Source organism: Aspergillus aculeatus (genome assembly GCF_001890905.1).
Source record: "Aspergillus aculeatus ATCC 16872 unplaced genomic scaffold ASPACscaffold_1, whole genome shotgun sequence".
NCBI lineage: Eukaryota > Fungi > Ascomycota > Eurotiomycetes > Eurotiales > Aspergillaceae > Aspergillus > Aspergillus aculeatus.
Genome location: NW_017962976.1, coordinates 280,070 through 301,679, shown reverse-complemented (window position 1 = coordinate 301,679; position 21,610 = coordinate 280,070). Strand labels below are relative to the sequence as shown.

The window sequence follows — 21,610 nt, the reverse complement described above, 5'->3', positions numbered from 1 at the left end:
GTTGTATGAGTAAAGGGCGGCAAGCACTGTCAACCTCCAAAGCCTTGGACCGAACCACCCCTTCGACATCTAGACCCAGCGCAGCAACAATAAAGAAAAGGTAAGATAACCCAACCCCAACGCTTCCCAAGCTATCAAAGCTATCAAAACTATCAAAACTAAGACCCATCCCACTGCCCCCGGGAGATCAAATTAAGTACAAGAAATAGTTAACATAAAATCAAACCATCAGCTCAATCCCCTACAGCAACCGAATGGCAGATACAAAATCATTTATACTCCATCCCCGCAGGAGCCTGATACCCGCCCTTCTCCAGCAGACCCGCGCGGCTCTCGGCCTCCTTCTCGTTCTGCATCAGCGTGCAGCAGGGGCAGCAGAACGACTTGAAGCAGTCGCCGCACCCGGACCCCTCGAGCTGGAACTTCTCGCGCAGCTTGCCCCGCTTCATCATCAGCGGGATGAAGCCCAGCCCGCAGTAGCCGACCAGGCAGTAGAGGCAGCACTGTTTTCAGCATTAGCTTGGCCGGGGGCCGGGAGGGGGGGGGGTTAGGGTTTGAGGGATTGGGTATTGGGAAGGTCGGGTGTGCGTGCTGCATACATCACCATTCATCGAGCCATGTTCCTTCAGGGCTGGGTCCTTGAGTCGGGAGGCGGTGCGGCCGAAGAGGCAGCAGGGACACCAGAAGGCGAGGCAGCCTGCGTTTTTGTTTCTTCTTGTTAGGTTTTGGGTATAGAGTTGAATCTCTGAAGGGAGGAAGGGCGTACAGATCTTGCATGGGGAGCAGCAGTCCCAAAAGCCATTGGTCCATTCTTGGCCTTCGCCCATTGTGAATTAGGTATTCTTCTTTGGGGCGAGGTTCGGTTGGATGGATTTGAGGTTAAGAGTAGGAGTTGTATTCGGTCCGTGAACGACTGGGGACTGGTTGTTGAACGAGTGGAGGAACGAATGGACGGTATGGGTTTAGGTCAGGTATGAACGAGAGGATAGTCTCTAGGACTGAGAGTCGACTTTTTTCAGATCTATTTGTTTTGGGAGAATTGGGGGGTAATGGGCGTGGCATGGCGTCTTAAATAAGACAAGACATGGGGCCGAGTACGAGGTTGCCTGTTGCCTGCGGTATTCACTGCACAAGAGTAGTACTAACTACGGAGTATTAGGAGGCTTATTTTTTTTTTCTGATGTGTGCTGTGTGGTGCTCGTGTCGGAAGTGTAAAGTACTCGTATAAAAAAGAGACACATGGGAATCAGCCCCAGATCCACATGGGTTGGACGCTATACATCCATCCATTGTAGTCTATGGTAGGTATACTCTAAGCCTTGCGTGGCACAGACAGATAGAGAGAGATGTTTTGGCCCTAGAATTGCACGGGTGCTGCGGTTGGGGGCCAACACCAAGGAAGCCACTTCAAACATGAGCAGGTACTGTATGTACATCACTTGTCAGGGGTTGTTTGCGGTGCTTGAGTCTCTACAAAATAATGTTACTCAATCGCTATCCTAAAGGTTGGTAGCGTACAAAAAGAGTTTCGATCATGAAGCATCACGAGGAGAAAGAAGATCATCACCGAAAACTTCACAACTAAAATGAGGTAGGGCATCTTGGCCGGCTGTGTAAGTTAGTCGAGCCCCGTGGAAATGGCTCACTTCAGCCCCCTCCCTCCCGGGTTCAGCCCCGTTTGAGCCTTAGTTTGAGACAACGGCTAGAGCTCCCTAGATGCATTGCATTGGATCGGACTCAGGTGCGAGGTACTGTACTTATTTCCTGTGCTCATTTCCCATAGACTAACCTACCCCTTTTGCTGACTGCTGACTGCATCGGGACCCTGGTCTAGTCTACGCCCTAGGGTTTCTGCTTGCCAACCCAAGCTTTTTTTTTCTTCCGCTAGGACAAACCCGGCACCGACAGCTCAGCCATAGCCACTGTTATGACAGGGATCTCAGGCTTAGTGTTGTATTGATGTGTTTCAACTCGTCTGTTCTCCTTTGAGCTGAAAGTAATCCCTGTTGGCGTTGAGGTGTTTGTTGTCTACGATGGTAGGAAGGCGGGCTGTAGGGGGTAGTCAAGAATCGCCAAGGATTTATGAACTTATAAACTCAAGACTTCGGATCCCGTTCGCTAACAGGAACATAGCTGATTGGTGGTAGACGATGCGAGGCTCTTTTACGTCCGGGCAATGGCCTGCTGGATGTATAGAGATCGTAATCCCTCCAACATGAATGTGTTCCCAGCCGTGACGAGAAAAGCACACGCAAGCACCAAGAACGATGGTACTTTCATTATCCAGTGGCTGGTTGCATAACCACCATCCTCAATGAGCCTGCATGGTGCAACGGCTCAGAACCTGACTCCCCACACCCAGCCACGACAAACCCCTCGAGCAACGACGAATGCCCCTGCAGCCGCAAGGAACAACACCCCGGAGAAGACAATGACGCCTCCATAGCTGTGCTGCTCTATCACCCCCGCTAACCCGATCCCCAAGAGCATCCCGATGCTGGCAATGCTGTACGCGATGCCACTTCGGCTCCCATACTCCGTGGCGCTGCATGTCTGGGAGATGCAGACGGGCGACAGGCTCAGCGCGGCACCGGACCAGAATCCGAAGAAGATGGCATAACACACGAGTGCTCCGAGGCTGTCTCCTGCTTTGTACCAGAGGGCGAGGGTTAGAATCGCACAGATGGCGGTCGTGATGATCATCGTGTTGAAGCGGCCAAGGCGGTCGGCGGCAAGAGGCGGCAGGAGTCGGCCTGGGATGGTCCCGAGGTTCAGGATAACGAGTAACAGGTATGCGATGAGGTTGCTCAGTCCCGCATGCACGGTATACGAGGGGATATAGGTGCTCGGGATGAAAACGGCGCACTCGGTCAGAAAGATAGCAGCGGTCGTGGCGGCGAAGCGAGGGTCTTTTAGTGGCTTGAGCGTTAGTTCTCTACAGGTGTCTGTCCTGGCGGGTAGCTGCGTCGTGATCAGGCAACAAGCGATGGAAAGCAAGGTAGCACTGATGAGAGCGATGATGTGAAACGACCACCCGAATCCGATCTTCGGCGCGGTGAAGTAGATGATGAGGGGGAAGATCACGCCTCCGAGTCCGCCGCCGGTGCAGGCGACGCCGGTTGCAAAGGCCCGGCGACGTTCGAACCAGTGGCCTATGGTTGCCATGGCTGGCGTGGTGAGTGCACTGGCTGATAGTCCACCTAGAAAGCTGAGGGAGAGGAAGATCGAATAGTACTCTGAGTACTGTTAGCTGCTGCTGCTATCTGACCCGTTCTTCAACAACATTACCGTCGCTGAAACTGAAGCAAATTAAAGACAGTACCATGCCAACTGACCCCGAAAGGACCAAGTAAGTCGGCCCCCAAGCATCAAAGATCAACCCTAGCTCAGACGGTCAGTTCTTTTGTCTCCGTACGATAAGTGCTGATATCTGTACACACCCATCGGGGCTCCCGCAAAGTAGACGAAGAACCCATACGCGCTGTAAATCCAGCCATAGCTCGCCGGCTCGTAACTCTGTAGCTGATGCGTGCTGGTCCATAAGTGAATCGCCCCAGCTGTGTGCAGCATCCCCCAGGCTGGAACCAAGGTGCACCACGCTCCGAACACGACCAGCCATGCTCTGAAGCCTCCTTCAGCATATCCTGCGCCCGGTGGTTGCTCTATACTGACAGACGAGGCGGACAAGTACTCGATGTGCTCGACGTTCATCACTCAGTGTAAGAGCCCTCAGTATCGTGCTCAATGCAAATTGACAGCCAAGGAAAGCCGGCGTCGTAACCGGCGTCTACGGTTCTTATATGCCTGCCTGTCAAACACGAGGCGGTGATTCTATGAGTTGGCGATATAGAGTTGACGCAGCGGGATGCAAGGGCTATATGCATCTCTGATGCACAATGACGACTGGTACAGAGGCTCATAGAGTAAGTGATGTGTTTGCTGTGCTGTAGCATGATTTACTGGACATGGGTGTCAATCTGCCTTGCGTGGAACTGTGTCGAGGCACAAGTTGGTGGGTCTAATTCATGGCATTTAGCTGAGTCAACATGCAGGTAACAAGTTAAGTATGGATCTGCTTAGTAGCTCAGTCATCAGGCAACTTGTGTAGTAAATAACAGCAGCATCATCGTGTTCGAATCCTTGGTATCTGATATCACATCTGGCGAAGTGTGGTTATGTCTCGATGCGGCCAGTTGTGATCGCTTGGGTGGATGTTTTGATCAATTGCACCAATTCATGCGTCAGATGTCCCATAAGACTACCGGCTTAAGCTTGGTCTTTTCAAATGCAGAGAAAGTTGACTGTCAATTGGAGAATAAACGCAATACTGCCCTCTATAGAGGACGGCTGTTTTAGGACTAGCTTGGATGCAATCCAGACCCGTTACATAAGCGCTCATGGCGAGCGGGCGAGCTTTGCTGATAAGATTTCTGCAGCGGAGAAATTGCGGCCAGTCCCAGCCCACTCCAATCTCTCACATCACAACTCGATCATCATGGGTAAACGCGGAAAGAAGGTATGTGTGGCCTTCTCAACCCTTTCCGACCTCTAGAGCACCGCTGCTCCCGGTTGATTCGGCTCTTGTCGTCCCGAATTCATGCTGATCCTCGGTCGCAGGGTGGTGGCAGAGGCGGCGAGCGCAAGAACTGGCAGCAGATTTCCAGAGAGAACGAGAAGTTCGAGAACTACTACAACTCCCAGGGTTTCATCCCGGAGGAGGAGAAGGAGGCTTTCTGGACTGCTCTCAAGAGGGACCTCCCCAACAGTTTCCGCTTCACTGGCTCTCGAGGGTACGTTATGCGCAACACAAAAAGAGCCTATCGTTGCGTAACAACCCCGCAGATAAAAGCTGCGCGATAGGCTATACTTGGCTCCTTGCTGACATTCATGATCGCACAGCCATGCCCTTGCCGTCCAGAAGAAGCTCAAGGATCAATATGTCCCCGAGATTACCTCCATCAAATATGAGGGCAACTTCGTCGAGCCCCCTCGCCCCGTCCCCTGGTATCCCGACGAGCTCGCATGGTCCATGACCACCCCCAAGCAGGTCGTTCGTCGCTTTGCGCCCTTCGCGTCTTTCCAGAAGTTCCTCGTCGCCGAGACCGAGGTTGGCAACATCAGCAGACAGGAGGTCGTCAGCATGATCCCCCCGCTCCTCATCGATCTCAAGCCTGGAATGACGGTTCTGGATATGTGTGCTGCCCCTGGCAGCAAGTCTGCACAATTGATGGAGATGGTTCACACTGGCGAGGAGGAAGCTATGCGCCAGGTCACGCAGCAGGTTGCTGAGGGTACCGCTGGCGAGGAGCCTATCGGACCCGAGGGCCTCAACGATGATGGCAGAACCACCGGCCTGCTCATCGCCAACGACGCTGACTACAAGCGTGCCCACATGCTTATCCACCAGATGAAGCGCTTGAGCTCCCCGAACCTGATTGTCACCAACCACGACGCTACCTTGTTCCCCTCGATCAAGCTGCCCTCCGAGCCCAGCGTCAACGGCAAGCCTGGCAAGGCTCGCTACCTGAAGTTCGACCGTATCCTGGCCGACGTGCCCTGCACTGGTGACGGAACTGCCCGGAAGAACTGGGGTGTCTGGAAGGATTGGAACGCGAACAATGCTCTTGGACTGCACGCCACCCAGGTCCGCATTCTCGTCCGTGCTCTGCAGATGCTGAAGGTCGGCGGTCGGGTCGTCTACTCCACTTGCAGTATGAACCCGATTGAGAACGAGGCTGTCATTGCCAGTGCGCTCAGCCGCTGTGGCTCTGCCAACGTCCGCATCGTGGATTGCAGCAAGGAGCTTCCTGAGCTGAAGCGCGCCCCTGGACTTCGCAACTGGAAGGTCATGGACCGCGAAGGCCGTTTCTACGATAGCTGGAAGGAGGTTGAAGAGCGCAAGGAGAAGGAAGGCATCAGCGGTCTGGGCAGAATCGCTGAAGGCATGTTCCCGCCTACCGAAGACCTGCCTCTTGAGAGATGTCTGCGCATCTACCCCCACATGCAGGACACCGGTGGCTTCTTCATCGTCGTTCTGGAGAAGCTGTCTGAGATCCGTGCCAAGCCCGAGGACTCCTCCAAGGTCATCCCTAAGGCATCTGTCGCTGCCCTTGCTGAGGAGCTTGATTTCAAGCAGAAGCATGGAAACGGACAGCCCCTGGAGAAGATTGATGCGTTGGATGACCTCGTTGCCCACGACAAGGAGGCTGACCTGGAGGCCCAGAAGAACGCGACCGTTGCTGAGGCTACACATCAATTGCCTTACTCGGCTACCAGCGAGCCCGTCTCTGTCAAGCGTGATGCGGAAAGCATTGAGGATGGGCTCCCCGCTAAGCGGACTAAGCTTGAGAACGGCGCTGAAGTTGTTATCGGCGACCGTCCTATTCACACTCCTGCACAGCCTGCCGTCACTGACGTTGAGACTTCTGATGCTACTCCGGCTCCTGTTGAAACCACACAAGCTCCGACCCAGTCGAAGCCTCAGCTCCCGCAGAAGCGCAAGAACGGTCAGCCGGTGGAGGAACCATTCAAGTACTTGGATCCTAACCACGCCGAGCTTGACCCCATCTACGAATTCTACCAGATTTCCAAGCGCTTCCCCCGAGACCGTTTCATGGTCCGCAATGCCGAAGCTATCCCCACGAGAACCATTTACTACACTAGCGCCCTGGCTCGCGACATCCTTTCCTCAAATGAGGGAGCCGGTATGAAGTTCGTGCACTGCGGTGTCAAGATGTTTGTCAAGCAGGATGTGCAGCGTGAAGGTGTCTGTCGCTGGCGTGTACAGACTGATGGCTTGAGAATGCTCGAGCCTTGGCTTGGCCCTGCTCGGGCCGTCACTCTGACCCAGAAGGAGACCCTACGTAGCCTCCTCGTGGAGATGTTCCCCAAGGTTGACCAGGACGGTTGGAAGAACCTTGGAGAGATTGGCGAGCGTGTCAGAGACATTCCCATGGGATGCAGCATCCTGTACATCAGACCTACTCCGGGTCAAGAAGGATTCACGTACGTATACAAACCCTTCCTCTAAATCAACGACAAAGGCTAACCCAAGACTAGTGAGAACATGGCCCTCCCCCTTTGGCGTTCCATGTACTCTGTCAATCTGATGCTTCCCAAGGAAGATCGCCGCGCGATGCTTCAGCGTCTGTTCAACGACCACACCCCGCTGGTCAACACCACACACAAGCGCTCTGGCGAGACCGGATCCTCGACCCCTGCGGTTGAGGAGGCTAGCGGAGAAGAGACCCCTGTTGACGCTCCTATGGAGACGGAAGAAGACCTTGAGAAACGTGAGAACCTTGTGTTGGGTGAGGCCGAACAGGAACAGATGGAGGCTCGGGAGACTTATACAAAGGATGGCGACGAGGAGGACCGCTTCAACACGACTGTATAATTTTAAAAAAATCGATTTAGGCAACATTTACTGGGCGTCGCTTAGCTCTTTGAAAATAATTGATTATTTCTTTGCTCTTCTGAAAGTATTTACAGATAATTTTCACATTGATGTCCAGCAGAAATGAGACACTGAAAACTGTTGGGGCCGAAGCAAACCGCAAGGTAACCGAACCGATTCCCCCAAGGTTGATCGATGCCTTCCCGAACAGTCAATAGTCAATGATCAATTCGCAACCTGAAGCACTGCGCGCCCAGCCAATTGACCTTTCTTCATCTTCTCGACCCACGAGTTGAGGTCTTCGAGTTTTCCCTTGACCAAAACGGGCTATCTGCTATTAGCGCGACTGACTAGAGATTTGGGTGGTAGTGGTGGTGCCTTACGTGGACGACATCTCGTGCGGTGAAATCCAGAGCCTCTTCAACGTCTTTCAGCGACCCTGTCAGAGTACCAACAATATTCAATCTCCTGAGAGACAACAACATGGGAGGAGCTCCGGCGAGTACGGTGGGGTCCGCAGGCAGGCCGACAGCCACCAACGTGCCATTCGGACGAAGATATGTGGGCGCTGTCGCATACACTGTCTTGGTTGCAGCTGTCACGATTACTCCATGTGCGCCGTACGTCGTGATCTTCTTGATCTCCGCAGGAATGTCTGTTGTGGTTAGGAAGTCAATGAACACCTCCGCCCCAAGCTTATGGCACAACTCTCGTTTATCATCACCGCCATCGATAGCAATGACTCGCATGCCCATCGCGCGTGCATATTGAATCGCCAGATGACCTAGGCCACCGCCAGCTCCGGGGAGTACAATCCACTGGCCAGCTTTGACATTGGCCCTAGTCAAGACACACACATGCTCAGTATAGCTCGACCGTCATCAAACAAGAGTAATGGTTACTTACCGCTTGCATGCAACATAGGCAGTCACTCCACCGCACATGATAGGCCCTGCCTCTTCATCCGAAACCCCGTCGGGGATTTTGGAAGTATACCGGCCATCAGCCACACAGTACTCTTGGAAGGTACCCGGGGTGGTAAACCCGCTGTTGATCTGTCTGAGGCAGTTGACCTCATCCACGCCGCTCAAACAAAACTCGCATTCGCCGCAGGTTTTCGCAATCCACTTGATTCCAGCGCGGTCCCCGATGCTCCAACGGCTCTCCATGCCTTCGCCAACCGCTACAACAACGCCGACACCTTCATGTCCCGCGACCCCCTTGCTCTGGGGCTTCATTGTCACCCCAAACCCGGCCCATTCATCCTGAAGGAGAGACTTATCAGAGCCGCAAAACCCGGTCCACGTAATGCGGACCAAGATCTCGCCTGGTCCGGGAAGATCCACATCAATGGTTTCAATACTGGTGGTGGCCGTGTCGCCTGACCCGATACGAACAGCAGCGCGCTGTTGCTTGGGAATAGGGTTCATGAGGATAGTCATGGTGTATTTGGGGTAATCCTTGTCTCAGATTCACAAGGCAGACGGCTGGGAAAGAAAAGGTTCGGCTCCTACCATGGTCAGGCGAAGGAGGAGTTGCTTCTTTATAGCTGCTTCGCCTCCTTCCCGCGTGATGGGACGTCAAAGGTACATCCACAGCTGCTGCTAATGAACTCAATTCAAAGCTGACATTGCCGACGATCATGCTCATCGATTCAGAGAGATAAAGATCGGGGCTTCATACAGCTTTGACATTGGTGGGCGTCATGATCTATCGAACTGACCGCGCGTTAGTCTCAGCAGACTAATGCTGGGAGGCAGCGTTCAAGCAAGCATATCACCATTGAAAGATCGATTGCCCTCATTGAGGATATTCTTCGGCAAAAGTTTGTGAGTAGGTTCCATGTATCGAAAACATACCGAGGATGCCTAGCAACCCCGCTCCATTGCCACAGGAAGAGGGGGTCTCGCAGTCCTGTTCCGGTAGGAGAGCAATGCTGCTTCTACTCCTCGTACAGTGATCGCCAATGAGAGAAATGCCTGACTCAAAATTTGGCCTTCGAGACCGGGGTCTTCGCAGGGATTGATTGGCAAACAATCCCTGCAGCAACCTCGGACATAGGGAGGTGCTTCCCCGCATCTTCGTGAATGAACGTCATGCGGTGGACTGGATGTGCCAGCTGATAGAGACCTCATCCTCCTTGCCCCATGAATTTTGCAACTACTCTGGCTAGAGAAAGACCATAAGGCATATGGGCCTGGAGGTAGGCTCAATAGTTCATCGCGAGCCAACTGGCTGTCTCAAGTTTAGGATCCTGTCAAATTGCCTTCCTGCAAGACCTCGGCCAATAAAGGTCTTACTGTGGGGCCTTTGGGTTGAGTGCAGACCCGCGTCAGATTGACTTATTGGTTTGTGACTGGAGTGAGCCACTGCATAAGGTCGAGTTGTTTCCCTCGAGTGATTACGAGAGTGCGAGCTGATGCCTACTATAGTTGTCATGGCGTTGATGCCATGCGGCCTCAGGCATGCAGGGCCAGGAGCTGATCTGACCGGGCTGACTAATTCTCCGCTGCCCCTCCCGAAAAAAATTGCCCCGCCACGGCGATAAGTTAGTGAGTGGAAGGCAAAGGAACGTTCCCGCCGACGCTGGCTAAAATTTCCATCTCTCTATAAACGCCCTTAGAGTAGCACTCTCCGCTTGCACTTTTTCATTTTGAAGATACCCTTGATCAATTTTTGAACAGCAAACAATCTCACAATGTCTGCAGACGACGAGCAGGTGGCTTTCCAGAAGCCTGGTGACCTCGTGGATCGCAACGAGGAAACCGGAGCGATGACGGTGGAAAGTCTTTGCATGAACTGCGAGCAGAACGTATGTCAATCCATCCACGCCTATCATTGACTCAGTAGACTGATACGCGAATCTTGCCAGGGACGTACCACTTTCCTACTGATCCGTATCCCTTATTTCCGCGACGTTATTCTCGAGGCTTTCGAATGCGAACACTGCCATTTCAAGAACAACTCGATCAAGTCCGCCTCACAGATCCAAGAGAAGGGATCTATTTACCATCTCGAGGTTGAGAATGAGACCGACTTGCAGCGCCAGGTGGTCCGCAGTGACGTCTCAGTCTTCAAGCTCGAGTCCCTCGGTATCGAGATGCCCAAAGGTGAGGGCCAGTTGACCACCGTCGAAGGTGTCATCCGCAAGATCTACGACAACCTGTCCAGCGAACAGGACCTGCGCAAAGAGCAAGCTCCTGAACTTTACAACGCTCTCGTGCCCATCATCGAGAAGCTCGAGAAGATCCTCGAAGGCCAAGGCTTCCCCTTCACTATTTCCCTCGACGACCCTAGCGGTAACTCCTGGATCGCCCCGACTACCCAAGATTCCGGCCACAAGTACCGTCGCCGTGACTACCTGCGCACCCACGAGCAGAACGAGGAGCTCGGTATCAGTGGCGACCCCAATGCTGTGCAGCACCAGAGTACGGGTCAGGAGGAAGACGAGGAGATTGTTGATGGCAAGGAATACTCTATCCCCGCCGAGTGCCCCGCCTGTCTCAAGTCTTGCGAGGTTAATCTTCGCAAGGTCAACATCCCTTACTTCCGCGAGGTCCTTCTTTGGGCCACCGTTTGCGAGCACTGTGGATACAAGTCCAGTGACGTGAAGACTGGTGGAGAGGTGCCCGAGAAGGGCAAGCGTATCACCCTCAGCGTTGAGAAGGAGGTTGACCTCGCCCGTGATATCCTCAAGAGCGACACCTGCGCCCTTTACAGCGAAGAGCTCGAGGTTCGCGTCGAGCCCGGCACTCTCGGTGGTCGATTCACCACCGTTGAAGGCCTCCTGACCGAGATTCGTGACCAGCTGCACGGCCAGATCTTCGACTTCGCCGACACCAGCGCCGGTGACAGTATGGCCACTGACGACAAGGCCAAGTGGGAGCGCTTCTTCAAGCGTCTCGACGCCGCCATCGCCGGCGAGATGAAGTTCGTCATCACCCTGGAGGACCCCATGGCCAGCAGCTACGTCCAGGACCTGTGCGCCCCGGCCAAGGACGAGCAGATCACCACTGAGGATTACATTCGCACGGACGAGGAGGAGGAGGAGCTCGGACTGAAGGACATGAAGACCGAGGGCTACGAGGCTGATGCGGAGCAGAAGGAGGAGCAGGAGGAGAAGCCCGCTGAGCAGCAGTGATGAACGGACTCGATACCCTTAGACTTTTTTTTCTTACTTAATGATGACATTTGTCTTGGTTTTCACGATGCCCATGATACATTCCAGGTGTTGTCTTCTGCCAATGTTGCAAGATATGCGAGAGTGAGCATTGTACGGTGCGGGCTATGTGGCCACGGAGCGCTTTTTTGCTAGTCTTGTTGTGCATATACAAAAGTTTGCGATGAACATAAATGAATGACCATTCTCGATATCAGCTGGTTCGCTTCTGTAGTACTTGTCGTAGCAGCAGACTGAAAAAAGCTGAGTTTTGAGCGCCGAGCCTCGACTAGGCGCCGGTGTCGAGTGCTATATCCTGAGCTGGGTTTCTGCGTCGTGATTGGCCACGGTTCTATACTTCAGCTTCTGCCGGTACTTGAACGACCCAGCCAGACGGCATGGAAAGCATAAGCAAGAATAGGACTAAGTGTACAGGAAACTAGGAGTGTGAACTTGGCACAGTCGTACTATTTTGTAGGAGATGCTTCATAGTATACGTCTTCTGCTCATGGAGGTGTTTGAAATCGAATGATTGTGCTCCACATACCTTCGCCTTCCACATATGATCACTTCCAGAAATTTGGGCCCACTCAAGGCAAGAGGTCCTATGGAGTAATCCCAGGCTGCTGATTATGGGGCGATGTTATCATGTGGAGCCTCATCCCTTGATGTCGTGTTGTATAGTCGAGCTGTATTCCGCGGGGGGCATGGTGGCTTGCTTGGATGGATGGTATGAGAGTAGCTGCCGCTGTAGCTGCCGGCCGTAGAGCGATGACGAACTCGGAGCCTGCAGGATGACCGGCAAAGTCAATCACTTGTTCTCAGCGAACACTGCTGAGCGGTTGATGCCAGGTTTTCCCAGGGCAACAAAGTCTCGAGGCCCGCAATTCCTCGAAGCTGGTCTCCGACTGGCCGGAGACTCGGACTCGACCTGAGTGATGCATATCTGTATCCAATCCCATCACCAGCAGTGACCCTGTCCCCTTTAGCCTTCCAATCCAAAGGAACCGGACGGCCCATTCAAGCAAGCGCACCCCTTCACCTACTAGTACCCTCATACCCCTTATTTCTCCAAAGAGACCCAAAGTCAAGTAGACACAAAAAAAAGAGAAAAAGTGTCTACCCCGCGAAAGGATTAGCATGCACGGTCACCCTCTCAATGCCCACCCGTTCCCAGACCCCCTCCTCCTCCTCTTGGGGGGAAGGCTGCACGACCCTCCCCTTCTTATCCACCTTAATCTTGGCCTTCTCCAGCCTCCCCAGAACATCACCCCCCTCATCCTGCGCCGTCAGATTCAACACCTTCCCGAACACCGTACTCGCCCCGTCCAGATGCGGCGCCGCCGCCAGCGTGATGAAGAACTGACTCCCGTTGATCGTGGGGCCCGTCGCGCCCTGCGACCCGGGCGCCGTGCGGTCCTTCACGGGCCGCGACGCCATCGACAGGATCCCCCGTGTGTGGTGTTTGAGGGCCGGCAGGTGGATCTCTTGGTTCAGGGCGTAGGGGTGGTGGATCGAGGTGCCGCCTTTGGGGATCGGGCCTACGATGGGCAGCGGCGGCTTTTGGGTGTCTGGGTTGATTTGGGTCGTGGAGAGGGAAATGTCGCCGCCCTGGATCATGAAGCCCGGGATATAGCGGTGGAATGGGGTGGTGTTGTAGGCGCCGCTGGCGCTGAGGGCGAGGAAATTCTGTATTTTTTTTGAGAGAGGTTAGTTGTGGAAGGGGTGGGTTTGGATTTGGCAGGAGGGATTTGGTGGGTGTGAGAATCGGGGTAGAGGCTGCGGCTGGGGTAAGACGCACCTCTGCAGTTTTGGGGACGGCTTCGCAGAAGAGTTCGACCTTTAGGTCGCCGTGGGTGGTGTGTAGCTTGTTTTCGTTAGCTGGTTGCGCTGCTGGAATGAGTGTGGTGCGGAAGGGAAGGGTAGCGTACTGTGACAGACATGGTGTGATTGTTGTCTGGAGATCAGGAGAGTAATCGCGAGGACCGTTATGCGTAGGAAAGACAGCTGCAGGCTCAATCAAGGTGAAGGAAAGGAAGCTCTATCGGAGGTGGTTATCGGCGCCGCGCAAATCCTCGGCCATCCGCCGGTCACATGACGGCCATGATCGTTGATTCGGCGCATTCAGTTTCGTTTGTTCCATGCTCATGACACATCACTTTGGCCAGATTGGAGACCATTGAGCCTGGCTGTGAGCTGCTACTGGTACATACTCATTACACTCATATTCCAGCCATTGGGAAATCCTGCCCGCCCTTTACTAGCACGCCCTTCGACATTCCACTTTCCTCATCTCTTGCGACAGACATCATGAACAACAGACCGGTGGAGCAGGCGCTCGCAACCCTCCTGCCCACTCATGCTCAAGACCTGCCACCGGATCTCCTCAGCTTGGCTGTCTCCCTCGTCGCGCAGTCGCGCAGCTTATCCTCGAGCCTGAAGCCTGAAGAAGAAATTGCGCGGCCCTATGCCTGTGCGGAGATCGCCTGTCGAAGGTCAGCTAGCTAGCTACACCCCCCGATAAACATGTTCGGACTGACCATGATACCGCCAGACTCACCCGCACGCTCAAGCTCCCTCCCCTCCTCGGCCACCCTCCGTGTCCACCCCGATCCTACAAGAAACTCTACGCCTTCCTCGACCGCTCCCTCTCCGGCGGCTCCTCCTCCGCCCCAGGCACGCCCTCACGCAGCCGCACCACCCCTTCCTCCACCCCGACGAAAGCAAATCGCCTCACCCAAACCCCGTCCAAGAACCCTTTAACGACTGGAACAACCGCAGCCCTCCAAAACACACCCACCAAATCCAGCCCCCTCAAACGATCCCTGCCGCACGACAGCACAAAGACTGCAACCAGCACCAGCACCCCGCGCCCCAGACCCAAACCCACGAGCACCCCCAACCATCTCCGCCTCAATGCCCCGATTCCCACATCCACCAAAATCCCCGACGCCCCCGACTGGGTCATGGCCTCGATCCGCACCGTCTGCAAAACCCTCTCCACCCCGGCCCCGCGCATGAGCACCTGGTCGCGGCCCCCGATCTCCCGAACCCTAGCCCCGCATATCTTCGCCGGCGTATCCTCGATCCTCTTCTTCGTGACCAAGACCAAGACCACGATGACCCACGCGAAACACGACGAGGACCTCGACGACGAGATGCTCGAGTTCCTGGAGCCCGTGCTCACCGCCGCCCGCAATTCTGATGCCAGTGAGGCAGTAGATGAAGAGTACAAAGAGATCGTGGATGCGCTGATCGTCGCGGTTTATTTCCTTGTTCTGGCGAGACGGCGTCAGCCTGCTGATGAGGACGCCCAAGCAGGGGAAGCAGGGGAGGATGCGAAAGTCATGGATAAGAAGACCTTTACGGAGATGCGGCAGACGGCGTTGGTGAGTCTGGGGCTGCCGGCGACGGAGAGGCGGCACCGTGAGGATGTGGATCAGTGGATTGCTTTGATCATGGAGCAGGGGTGGGCGCATGGGACGGAGTGGTTTGAGAATATCCCCAGGGCCGGGGAGGTGGATGGTGATGCGGAGTTTCTGGACGATGAGGGGGAAAATTGGGGTGAGGAGGATGGTGGTGGTGGTAATGGTGGTGGTGGTGTCGGTGCTCCGCGGCACAAGAAGCAGCGCTTCCAGTTGGGCCGCGAGACGAGGCGCGGGTTGCTGCCTGGGTTGGGGACGATGATGCAGGATCGCGTGGATTGGTTGAGTGAGGATCGCAGAGAGGATTTTTTGATCTGGAAGGCGGAGATTCTGGCGAGATGTGATCAGATCGAAAAGGCTGCTTTGGCTGCGTAGGGGTTTATTCTCCTGAAAGTACGTTGGTTAGAAAGTGTGTATGTGTATGATTAGCTACGTGAGAAATATGATACCCTTGGTAATGAAGACTATTTTTTTAGATGTCGAACTGGGTGACCTAGGAGTCTGCAAAGACAGCCAAACTCAACCCACAGTAACAAATGCCGGAGCGCAAGCCATGATATCAATGTAGTGTATTGTATTCTGTATAACATCCATATGCCTCATCCAAGAAGCGACAAAACTCCAGCAAGCACCGGACAACAAAGATGAGAGAAAAAGGTGGGTATAGTGTATCTATCAACAGATTTCGAGTCAAGTCACGCAACAGAAATCAAAACAGGCACCGATAATCAGTACCAGATACTCCGGGTGCGGTGGTGCGGGATGGATTCTTGCCCCTCCTTCTCCAGCTCCTTCATCGTGTCATAGAGGAAGAAATCGATCAGGATGGCGTTGATGCCCCGCGCCGACTTGCCCTGCACGGCCTCGTCGTCCGGAGCCGTTACGGTGAAATAGCCTTGTTGTGGTTGTTTTCCGATGTGCTCCTCAGGTTTCGTGCTTTTCTTGGAGCTGTCGGCGGAGGAGGGTGGCTTCGGCTCGGACTGTTGGATGGGCTTGGTTTTCACTTCCGGGTGGCGGCGCTCGATCTCCCGCTTGATGAGCTCCACGCACCAGATGCTGGCGCCGCGGAGCTCGGTTTCCCAGTTCGACCCGCTGGGGATGAGCTTCAGGTCGCGGATATGGGCTTCCAGTGGTGGTGAGTACATCAGGCATCCGAGCTGGTGGAGCATCTGGGGGATTCGGTAGTCTGAAGTGGCATTAGTAGAGCCCGACGGAGGGTGGGGCTTCAAGTCCGTAGGGATCAATCTTACCTGCGAACATGGTGATAGTGTCGATATCGTGGAACTCGCCGAAGCCTTCGCCGTTGAAACAAGCCCACAAGTCCGCAACCAGAATCTGGGCCCGTTTGTAGATCCGTACTCTCCGGCCGTTGAATGTGGTCTCGTCCCGGAAGCAGGCGAAGCTTTCTGTCAGAAGATTCACAAGTGCCGCGGCCGAGTAATTGGCGCTGTAGATGCAGTTCAAGAAGCTGCCTTCGAATTCCTGGAGCAGGGGTAAACCCGATTAGTCTTGCTGCACGTAGAAGATCTCCGAGGTGAGGTTTGTACTTACCCTGCATAGCACCCGGCCGGCTTCGCGCAAGCACTGCAGCCTTTCCTCAAGCAGCGGAATCTCTTCCTCAGTGGCAGACCGGAACACATGCTTGATGACCTCCTCGGTGCATTCCTCCTCGTTTGCCCAGAACTCCGGGGTAGTGATTGGGATATCTGCAACATGATGAGCATATGTGAAGCAATAACGTTGACCACTGCGTGAGCCTACCCTCGTCCAAAGCCCGTTGTAGCGCCGCCACCAAGCTCCAATATCCCGTCCACTTCTTGCCCCGATACTCGATCGCAAAGCGCTTGTCGCTCGGAAGTTCCGACCAGAAGCTGAAATTGAGGAGGTCCATGGTGAAGATGAAGTCGACGGTGCGCTCGTCCTTGGCTTTGGGGTGTAGCTCGTGCTCGGCCCAGGTCTGCGTGGAGTATTCTTTTTTCTGCATCATCTGCCAGATGGTCTCGGCGGCCTCTTTCGTCTTGGCCGAGTTTAAGGCCACGTCGATGGCATTGTCGAAGATGTACTGCGCATTCTGCAGGACCTTGGTCTCAGCCGTGTGTGGATCAGGCGAGCCTCCGAGGCCGAGCGTCTTGCGGAGGAGAGCAACCAACTCGGGATCGGCGTCGTCGTCGGACATGGCGACTGAGTTGCTGGATCGGGTGTTGTGTTGAAGATATCGAGATGGGGTAAGGACGGGATGGCTGGAGGGAGATCTGAAAGGGAATTTAGATGTGACTGCGAGGTGTCGGAGGGCCCCGAAGTTCTGAAAAGGAACAGTAGAGAAGAACGAATGCCGCGAAGCAAAAGATTGGTTGACAACTGAAGAAAGAGGGTGACTCCGCGGAAGACAGGCACCGACCAATCGACGGTCTGTGGTTGACCCAAAGAATGTGGTGAACGGGAACTGACCCGTCCAAAGAGAGTCAAGAAGCACAGAGGTCAGACCCAGAGAGTTCAGAGAACCAAAGGATCTTCTCATGAAATTTCAATGCCTGCTGAGACAAACTCCAACGGTGGACAGGCTGCCCCTGTTGTGGAGATTATTTTTTTTCTCCTGTGATATCCCCATCCCTATCGCTTATCGGTCATTTTGGGGGGGCGATAAGGCACGATTACTAAGCATCTGCAGGAGCCATCCTTTCTGCCTCGGTTATCTGCGCTGAGATGGTGTTAACTGCATAAACCTTTAACCCCATGAATAGAGATAACCAAGAGGCATTCAAACTACATTCTGGGCTGGTAGAAGAGAAGATGACTCCAATTGATCCAACATCAGTTGTCGATTCTGGATAAGCATTCCTGGATAAGTGCATCCACAGGAGTGTTCATACGCACGGGACACTTATAGGCAGCAAAGGTTGCTTCAGCATTATCTCCAAGCGACTTCTGTGTGAGTAGCATCTGCTCGCTGCTTCGTTCGTACTTCGGGATTTTCAACACCTCTTCAGTCTCGGTCCGATCGACAGAAGCGCCTTGTAGGCTGTTCTTCGAGTTGGGACGGCAGTGACAAGAGCAAGCTATGCCTCGAGCTGGGCACAGCGCTCACAACATTCTTTCGTAACCACCTTTATGTCACCTCTCTCGGACTTGATCTGAAGAAGTTCAATCATGAGGATATTTATCTGTCCTGCAAATCAATTCTAGCCAATTTATACTGAAACATAGTCTCACAGTGGCATAGACAAGCATAGACAAGCATTAGTCGTATAACCGGGGCATCTACTGTACCGCGAGCTGACTGGTTCTGTGTCAAACGAGCTCATAGCACAAACCGCACTTGCGTATATCACTTGATCCAATCGGAACCAAGTCAAACCGGGAACATAGGGGACTATTAGCAGTGGCCGACAGTACTTCTGTAGCCGAGACATGCCTTCGCAGGGTGCGTGTTCTATGCCTCATACTGCTGCCATCAAAAGCATCAAATGAAAGCAGTAGCCAATGGTGTAGATTCAGGAGATGTTCCGGTTTGCATTGCTGCATCAAACGTGTGCAGATGTGAATGACCGAGAAGTGTAGACTGCACTGTACTTCTGAACATCATAGATACTTCGGTGATCCGACCTCATGCGGGATGGGCCTAGATCCGGAAATAGAATGTGAGGTCTCACAATGCAGCCGGGGCCATGCATTGGCTTGACTTTCTGTTAACCCACAGGCTTGATGCTATCAAACAATCAATCCCTGGAGAAGCCGATCAAGAAACAAAAGTACCAAGCAAGCCTCGTGTCGGTACGACAAACAGGGAAATGCGATCGGGTCACGGACCGCCGGCTTTGATTGCTCGGCCTGCGCGGTCATTGCAATCCATAGATGGCAAAGCACGAGACGGATTGCTTGAATAAGTGCTTTTATCTTTCTCTTAGTCTCCTCCTTTTCAAGGCCATCCAAGCGATGGGCGTTGAAAGAAGGAAGCTCGAAGTGGAGTGAAGAGTGGTGGGATGGAAAGGGATTGAGGGACGGGGAGAGTTGCCGTCATTACCTCACCTTCACTTTACACACTCTCTCACTTCTCTCCAACTTCCCTTCCACCTTCACCTGCTTTCGGCTCGACTCTTTTCCTTCACTTCATTCTCCTCCATTCTTCTTCTTTTCAACCCCTCACCTCTGCCTCACCTCCCTCTCTTCTGTCGTTCTCTCACTAAACTTGGATATCTACCGGGCGATGCTCCTCAACCTTCCATACTGAGAGTAACACCAATTGTCTCGGGCTTCCTCCGTTCGCCGCAACCGCATCCGCAACCATGCCGCGCGACACTTACCACAAGCGCTCGCTGGGCACCCTCGCCAGACGAATCAAAGAGGTACTACATATCGTATCTCGTCCAAATTATGACTTCTTGTTTTGAATTAGCTCCTATCTCTCAACCACAATTGCTAATACAACCCGGGGTGGCTTAGTCGCGTGTACTCCTCGTCGGCGCTGGTGGCATCGGCTGCGAGCTGCTAAAGAACCTCCTCCTCTCCGGCTTTGGTGAAATCCACATCATCGATCTCGACACGATTGACCTGAGCAACCTGAATCGTCAGTTCCTTTTCCGCTTCGAACACATCAAGAAATCCAAAGCACTGGTGCGTCACTTCACACCTTGAATGCCAACTCCCCGCGCGGCCCGGCCGTCGCCAATTTCGCCTTGATCTCCCTTGTAACACATGCCTAACCAACACTGCTGCCGCATCTAGGTCGCCAAGGACGTCGCACACAAGTTTCAACCGAACGCGAAGCTCGAAGCCTACCATGCAAATATCAAAGATAGTCAATTCAATGTGGACTGGTTTGCCACTTTCGACATCGTCTTCAATGCGCTGGATAACCTCGAGGCTCGTCGTCATGTGAATCGCATGTGTCTGGCAGCGAACGTGCCTTTGATCGAGAGTGGAACTACTGGGTTCAACGGCCAGGTGCAGGTTATCAAGAAGGTGGGGTTACTGTGGTTGCCTGCTGTTCTTATGATACTGATGGCCGGTAGGGATTGACCGAGTGCTACGACTGCACTTCGAAAGAGGTTCCCAAGTCGTTTCCTGTGTGTACCATCCGCAGCACCCCCAGCCAGCCGATTCACTGCATCGTCTGGGCGAAGAGCTATCTGTTCCCGTAAGTAACCCCTCTCGTGACCGGAAGACATGGTCTCCAGCCAGCGACTGACGTTCTCAAGTGAGCTGTTTGGTACCAGTGATGAAGATTCTAGCGAGTTTGATCATTCAGAGGATGCCGAAAACTGTGAGTTCTGCCCGGTCTTTACTCTAGGCTCTTCTAACTTGTGACAGCTGCGGAAATCGAAAACCTTCGCAAGGAAGCACAGGCTCTCAAAGAGATCCGCCAATCGATGGGATCTGATGAGTTCGCCAAGAAGGTCTTCGACAAGGTCTTCAGTGAGGATATTGAGCGGCTGCGTGGGATGGAAGATATGTGGAAAACCCGCAGCCCTCCGGAATCTCTGAATTTCGAGAAACTGACCGAGGAGTCGGCCGACGCGGCGATTACGATATCATGCAATGATCAGAAGGTCTGGACTACAGCCGAAGATTTTGTTGTCTTCAAGGACAGCTTGGATCGTTTAAGCAAACGCCTAAAGACATTGCAAGAGACCACGAATAGCGACGTCAAGCCGATCCTTGTGTTTGATAAAGACGACGTCGATACATTGGACTTCGTGACAGCGGCGGCTAATCTTCGAGCGACGATCTTCAAGATCGATCCGAAGTCCAAGTTCGATACTAAGCAAATGGCCGGAAACATCATCCCCGCGATCGCCACAACCAACGCCATGACCGCTGGATTGTGTGTGCTGGAAGCCTTCAAGGTGATGAAAGGAGATTACAACCAAACAAAGATGGTCTTCCTCGAGCGTTCGGGTGCCCGCGCAATCAACTCTGATTCTCTGCAACCTCCCAATCCAAATTGTCCGGTCTGCTCCTCCGCGCATGCGCGGCTCAAGATTGATCCCGAGCGTGCGACTGTCAACGATCTAGTCGAACAAATTCTTCGGTTGCAGCTGGGATACGGCGAGGAGTTTTCCCTGACCACGGAATCGGGCATCATCTACGATCCCGATCTGGAGGACAACCTGCCGAAGAAATTGTTAGACTTGGGCGTGAAGAACGAGAGCTTCATCACCGTCATCGACGACGAAGATGAGCCGCGCGTCAACCTCCAGCTCTTTGTACTAGCAGCCGAGCCTGCCGAACAGAACGGAGCCGAGGCAGAGAGACCAATTTCTATCGATGCCGTCCCCGAGATTCCGCGCAAACCGAAAACACCCACCCCCGCGGCTCCTGAGCAAATCAACGGCACGTCGTCGGATCCAGCAGCCGCCAAGCTCAAGCGTAGCGCGGATGAAGCTGGTTTGAGCAACGGAGACGACCGCGCCAAACGGGTTGCCGGCGTGTCTGAAGCGAACGGGGACGGGGCCAATCCCATCGTTCTGGACGAGGCAACAGGCGGTGCCATTCTGATTGATGATGATTGATGATACCAGATAGGGCAATGACTTGCATATGGTGCTCTTTGCTGCCATATCACATTGCACGGTTACGTGTTTCCCTTATTCTAGACTATTGGCGCTCAACTGGCATATTATGTTCCCCTTT

General features: G+C 53.8%; 9 protein-coding genes across 9 annotated transcripts; 4 read left to right on the top strand and 5 right to left on the bottom strand.

The window, feature by feature from the left end:
* Window positions 1-269: 269 nt before the first annotated feature.
* On the bottom strand, window positions 270-1,164 carry ASPACDRAFT_1851372 (PLAC8 family protein; the record flags this gene model as incomplete). Its single annotated transcript, XM_020197199.1, has 3 exons — window positions 767-1,164; window positions 600-697; window positions 270-503 (listed from the first exon to the last, which is right to left on the bottom strand). Exons 1-3 carry the CDS (start codon window positions 825-827, stop codon window positions 270-272), a joined length of 393 nt encoding a protein of 130 aa, XP_020060724.1. The 5' UTR covers window positions 828-1,164.
* A 958-nt stretch (window positions 1,165-2,122) lies between these two features.
* Window positions 2,123-3,711, bottom strand: ASPACDRAFT_1877727 (uncharacterized protein; the record flags this gene model as incomplete). The annotated part of the gene is made up of 3 exons (XM_020198114.1): window positions 2,123-3,236; window positions 3,289-3,381; window positions 3,441-3,711. The coding sequence occupies 3 exons, from the start codon at window positions 3,709-3,711 to the stop codon at window positions 2,338-2,340; spliced, it is 1,263 nt and encodes a 420-aa protein (XP_020060723.1). The 3' UTR covers window positions 2,123-2,337.
* Window positions 3,712-4,464: 753 nt separating this feature from the next.
* Window positions 4,465-7,466, top strand: ASPACDRAFT_74002 (tRNA (cytosine-C5-)-methyltransferase). The gene is made up of 4 exons (XM_020204096.1): window positions 4,465-4,516; window positions 4,618-4,790; window positions 4,900-7,005; window positions 7,060-7,466. The coding sequence occupies exons 1-4, from the start codon at window positions 4,496-4,498 to the stop codon at window positions 7,394-7,396; spliced, it is 2,637 nt and encodes an 878-aa protein (XP_020060722.1). The 5' UTR covers window positions 4,465-4,495; the 3' UTR covers window positions 7,397-7,466.
* A 155-nt stretch (window positions 7,467-7,621) lies between these two features.
* ASPACDRAFT_21135 (zinc-dependent alcohol dehydrogenase) lies at window positions 7,622-8,826 on the bottom strand (the record flags this gene model as incomplete). The annotated part of the gene is made up of 3 exons (XM_020199001.1): window positions 7,622-7,723; window positions 7,780-8,236; window positions 8,303-8,826. The coding sequence occupies 3 exons, from the start codon at window positions 8,824-8,826 to the stop codon at window positions 7,622-7,624; spliced, it is 1,083 nt and encodes a 360-aa protein (XP_020060721.1).
* A 1,143-nt stretch (window positions 8,827-9,969) lies between these two features.
* zpr1 (zinc finger-containing protein ZPR1) lies at window positions 9,970-11,728 on the top strand. Its single transcript, XM_020204095.1, has 2 exons — window positions 9,970-10,208; window positions 10,269-11,728. Exons 1-2 carry the CDS (start codon window positions 10,095-10,097, stop codon window positions 11,535-11,537), a joined length of 1,383 nt encoding a protein of 460 aa, XP_020060720.1. The 5' UTR covers window positions 9,970-10,094; the 3' UTR covers window positions 11,538-11,728.
* A 946-nt stretch (window positions 11,729-12,674) lies between these two features.
* Window positions 12,675-13,498, bottom strand: cyp5 (putative peptidyl-prolyl cis-trans isomerase; the record flags this gene model as incomplete). Its single annotated transcript, XM_020202186.1, has 3 exons — window positions 12,675-13,244; window positions 13,357-13,422; window positions 13,487-13,498. The coding sequence occupies 3 exons, from the start codon at window positions 13,496-13,498 to the stop codon at window positions 12,675-12,677; spliced, it is 648 nt and encodes a 215-aa protein (XP_020060719.1).
* A 367-nt stretch (window positions 13,499-13,865) lies between these two features.
* ASPACDRAFT_55868 (uncharacterized protein) lies at window positions 13,866-15,355 on the top strand (the record flags this gene model as incomplete). Its single annotated transcript, XM_020203069.1, has 2 exons — window positions 13,866-14,050; window positions 14,110-15,355. The coding sequence occupies 2 exons, from the start codon at window positions 13,866-13,868 to the stop codon at window positions 15,353-15,355; spliced, it is 1,431 nt and encodes a 476-aa protein (XP_020060718.1).
* A 353-nt stretch (window positions 15,356-15,708) lies between these two features.
* On the bottom strand, window positions 15,709-17,156 carry ASPACDRAFT_48913 (queuosine 5'-phosphate N-glycosylase/hydrolase; the record flags this gene model as incomplete). Its single annotated transcript, XM_020202185.1, has 4 exons — window positions 15,709-16,166; window positions 16,231-16,462; window positions 16,532-16,686; window positions 16,742-17,156. The coding sequence occupies 4 exons, from the start codon at window positions 17,154-17,156 to the stop codon at window positions 15,709-15,711; spliced, it is 1,260 nt and encodes a 419-aa protein (XP_020060717.1).
* Window positions 17,157-19,263: 2,107 nt separating this feature from the next.
* On the top strand, window positions 19,264-21,489 carry ASPACDRAFT_48912 (E1 ubiquitin-activating protein ubaB; the record flags this gene model as incomplete). Its single annotated transcript, XM_020202184.1, has 6 exons — window positions 19,264-19,323; window positions 19,421-19,591; window positions 19,703-19,939; window positions 19,990-20,114; window positions 20,176-20,240; window positions 20,288-21,489. The coding sequence occupies 6 exons, from the start codon at window positions 19,264-19,266 to the stop codon at window positions 21,487-21,489; spliced, it is 1,860 nt and encodes a 619-aa protein (XP_020060716.1).
* Window positions 21,490-21,610: the final 121 nt, after the last annotated feature.

Bases quoted from the DNA above. Each gene is read 5' to 3' on its own strand.
- zpr1 (XM_020204095.1), top strand. From the start codon at position 10,095: ATGTCTGCAGACGACGAGCAGGTGGCTTTCCAGAAGCCTGGTGACCTC. The intron at 10,209-10,268 runs GTATGTCAATCC...GAATCTTGCCAG, and splicing joins GCATGAACTGCGAGCAGAAC to GGACGTACCACTTTCCTACT.
- ASPACDRAFT_74002 (XM_020204096.1), top strand. From the start codon at position 4,496: ATGGGTAAACGCGGAAAGAAG. The intron at 4,517-4,617 runs GTATGTGTGGCC...CCTCGGTCGCAG, and splicing joins TGGGTAAACGCGGAAAGAAG to GGTGGTGGCAGAGGCGGCGA. The intron at 4,791-4,899 runs GTACGTTATGCG...ATGATCGCACAG, and splicing joins CGCTTCACTGGCTCTCGAGG to CCATGCCCTTGCCGTCCAGA.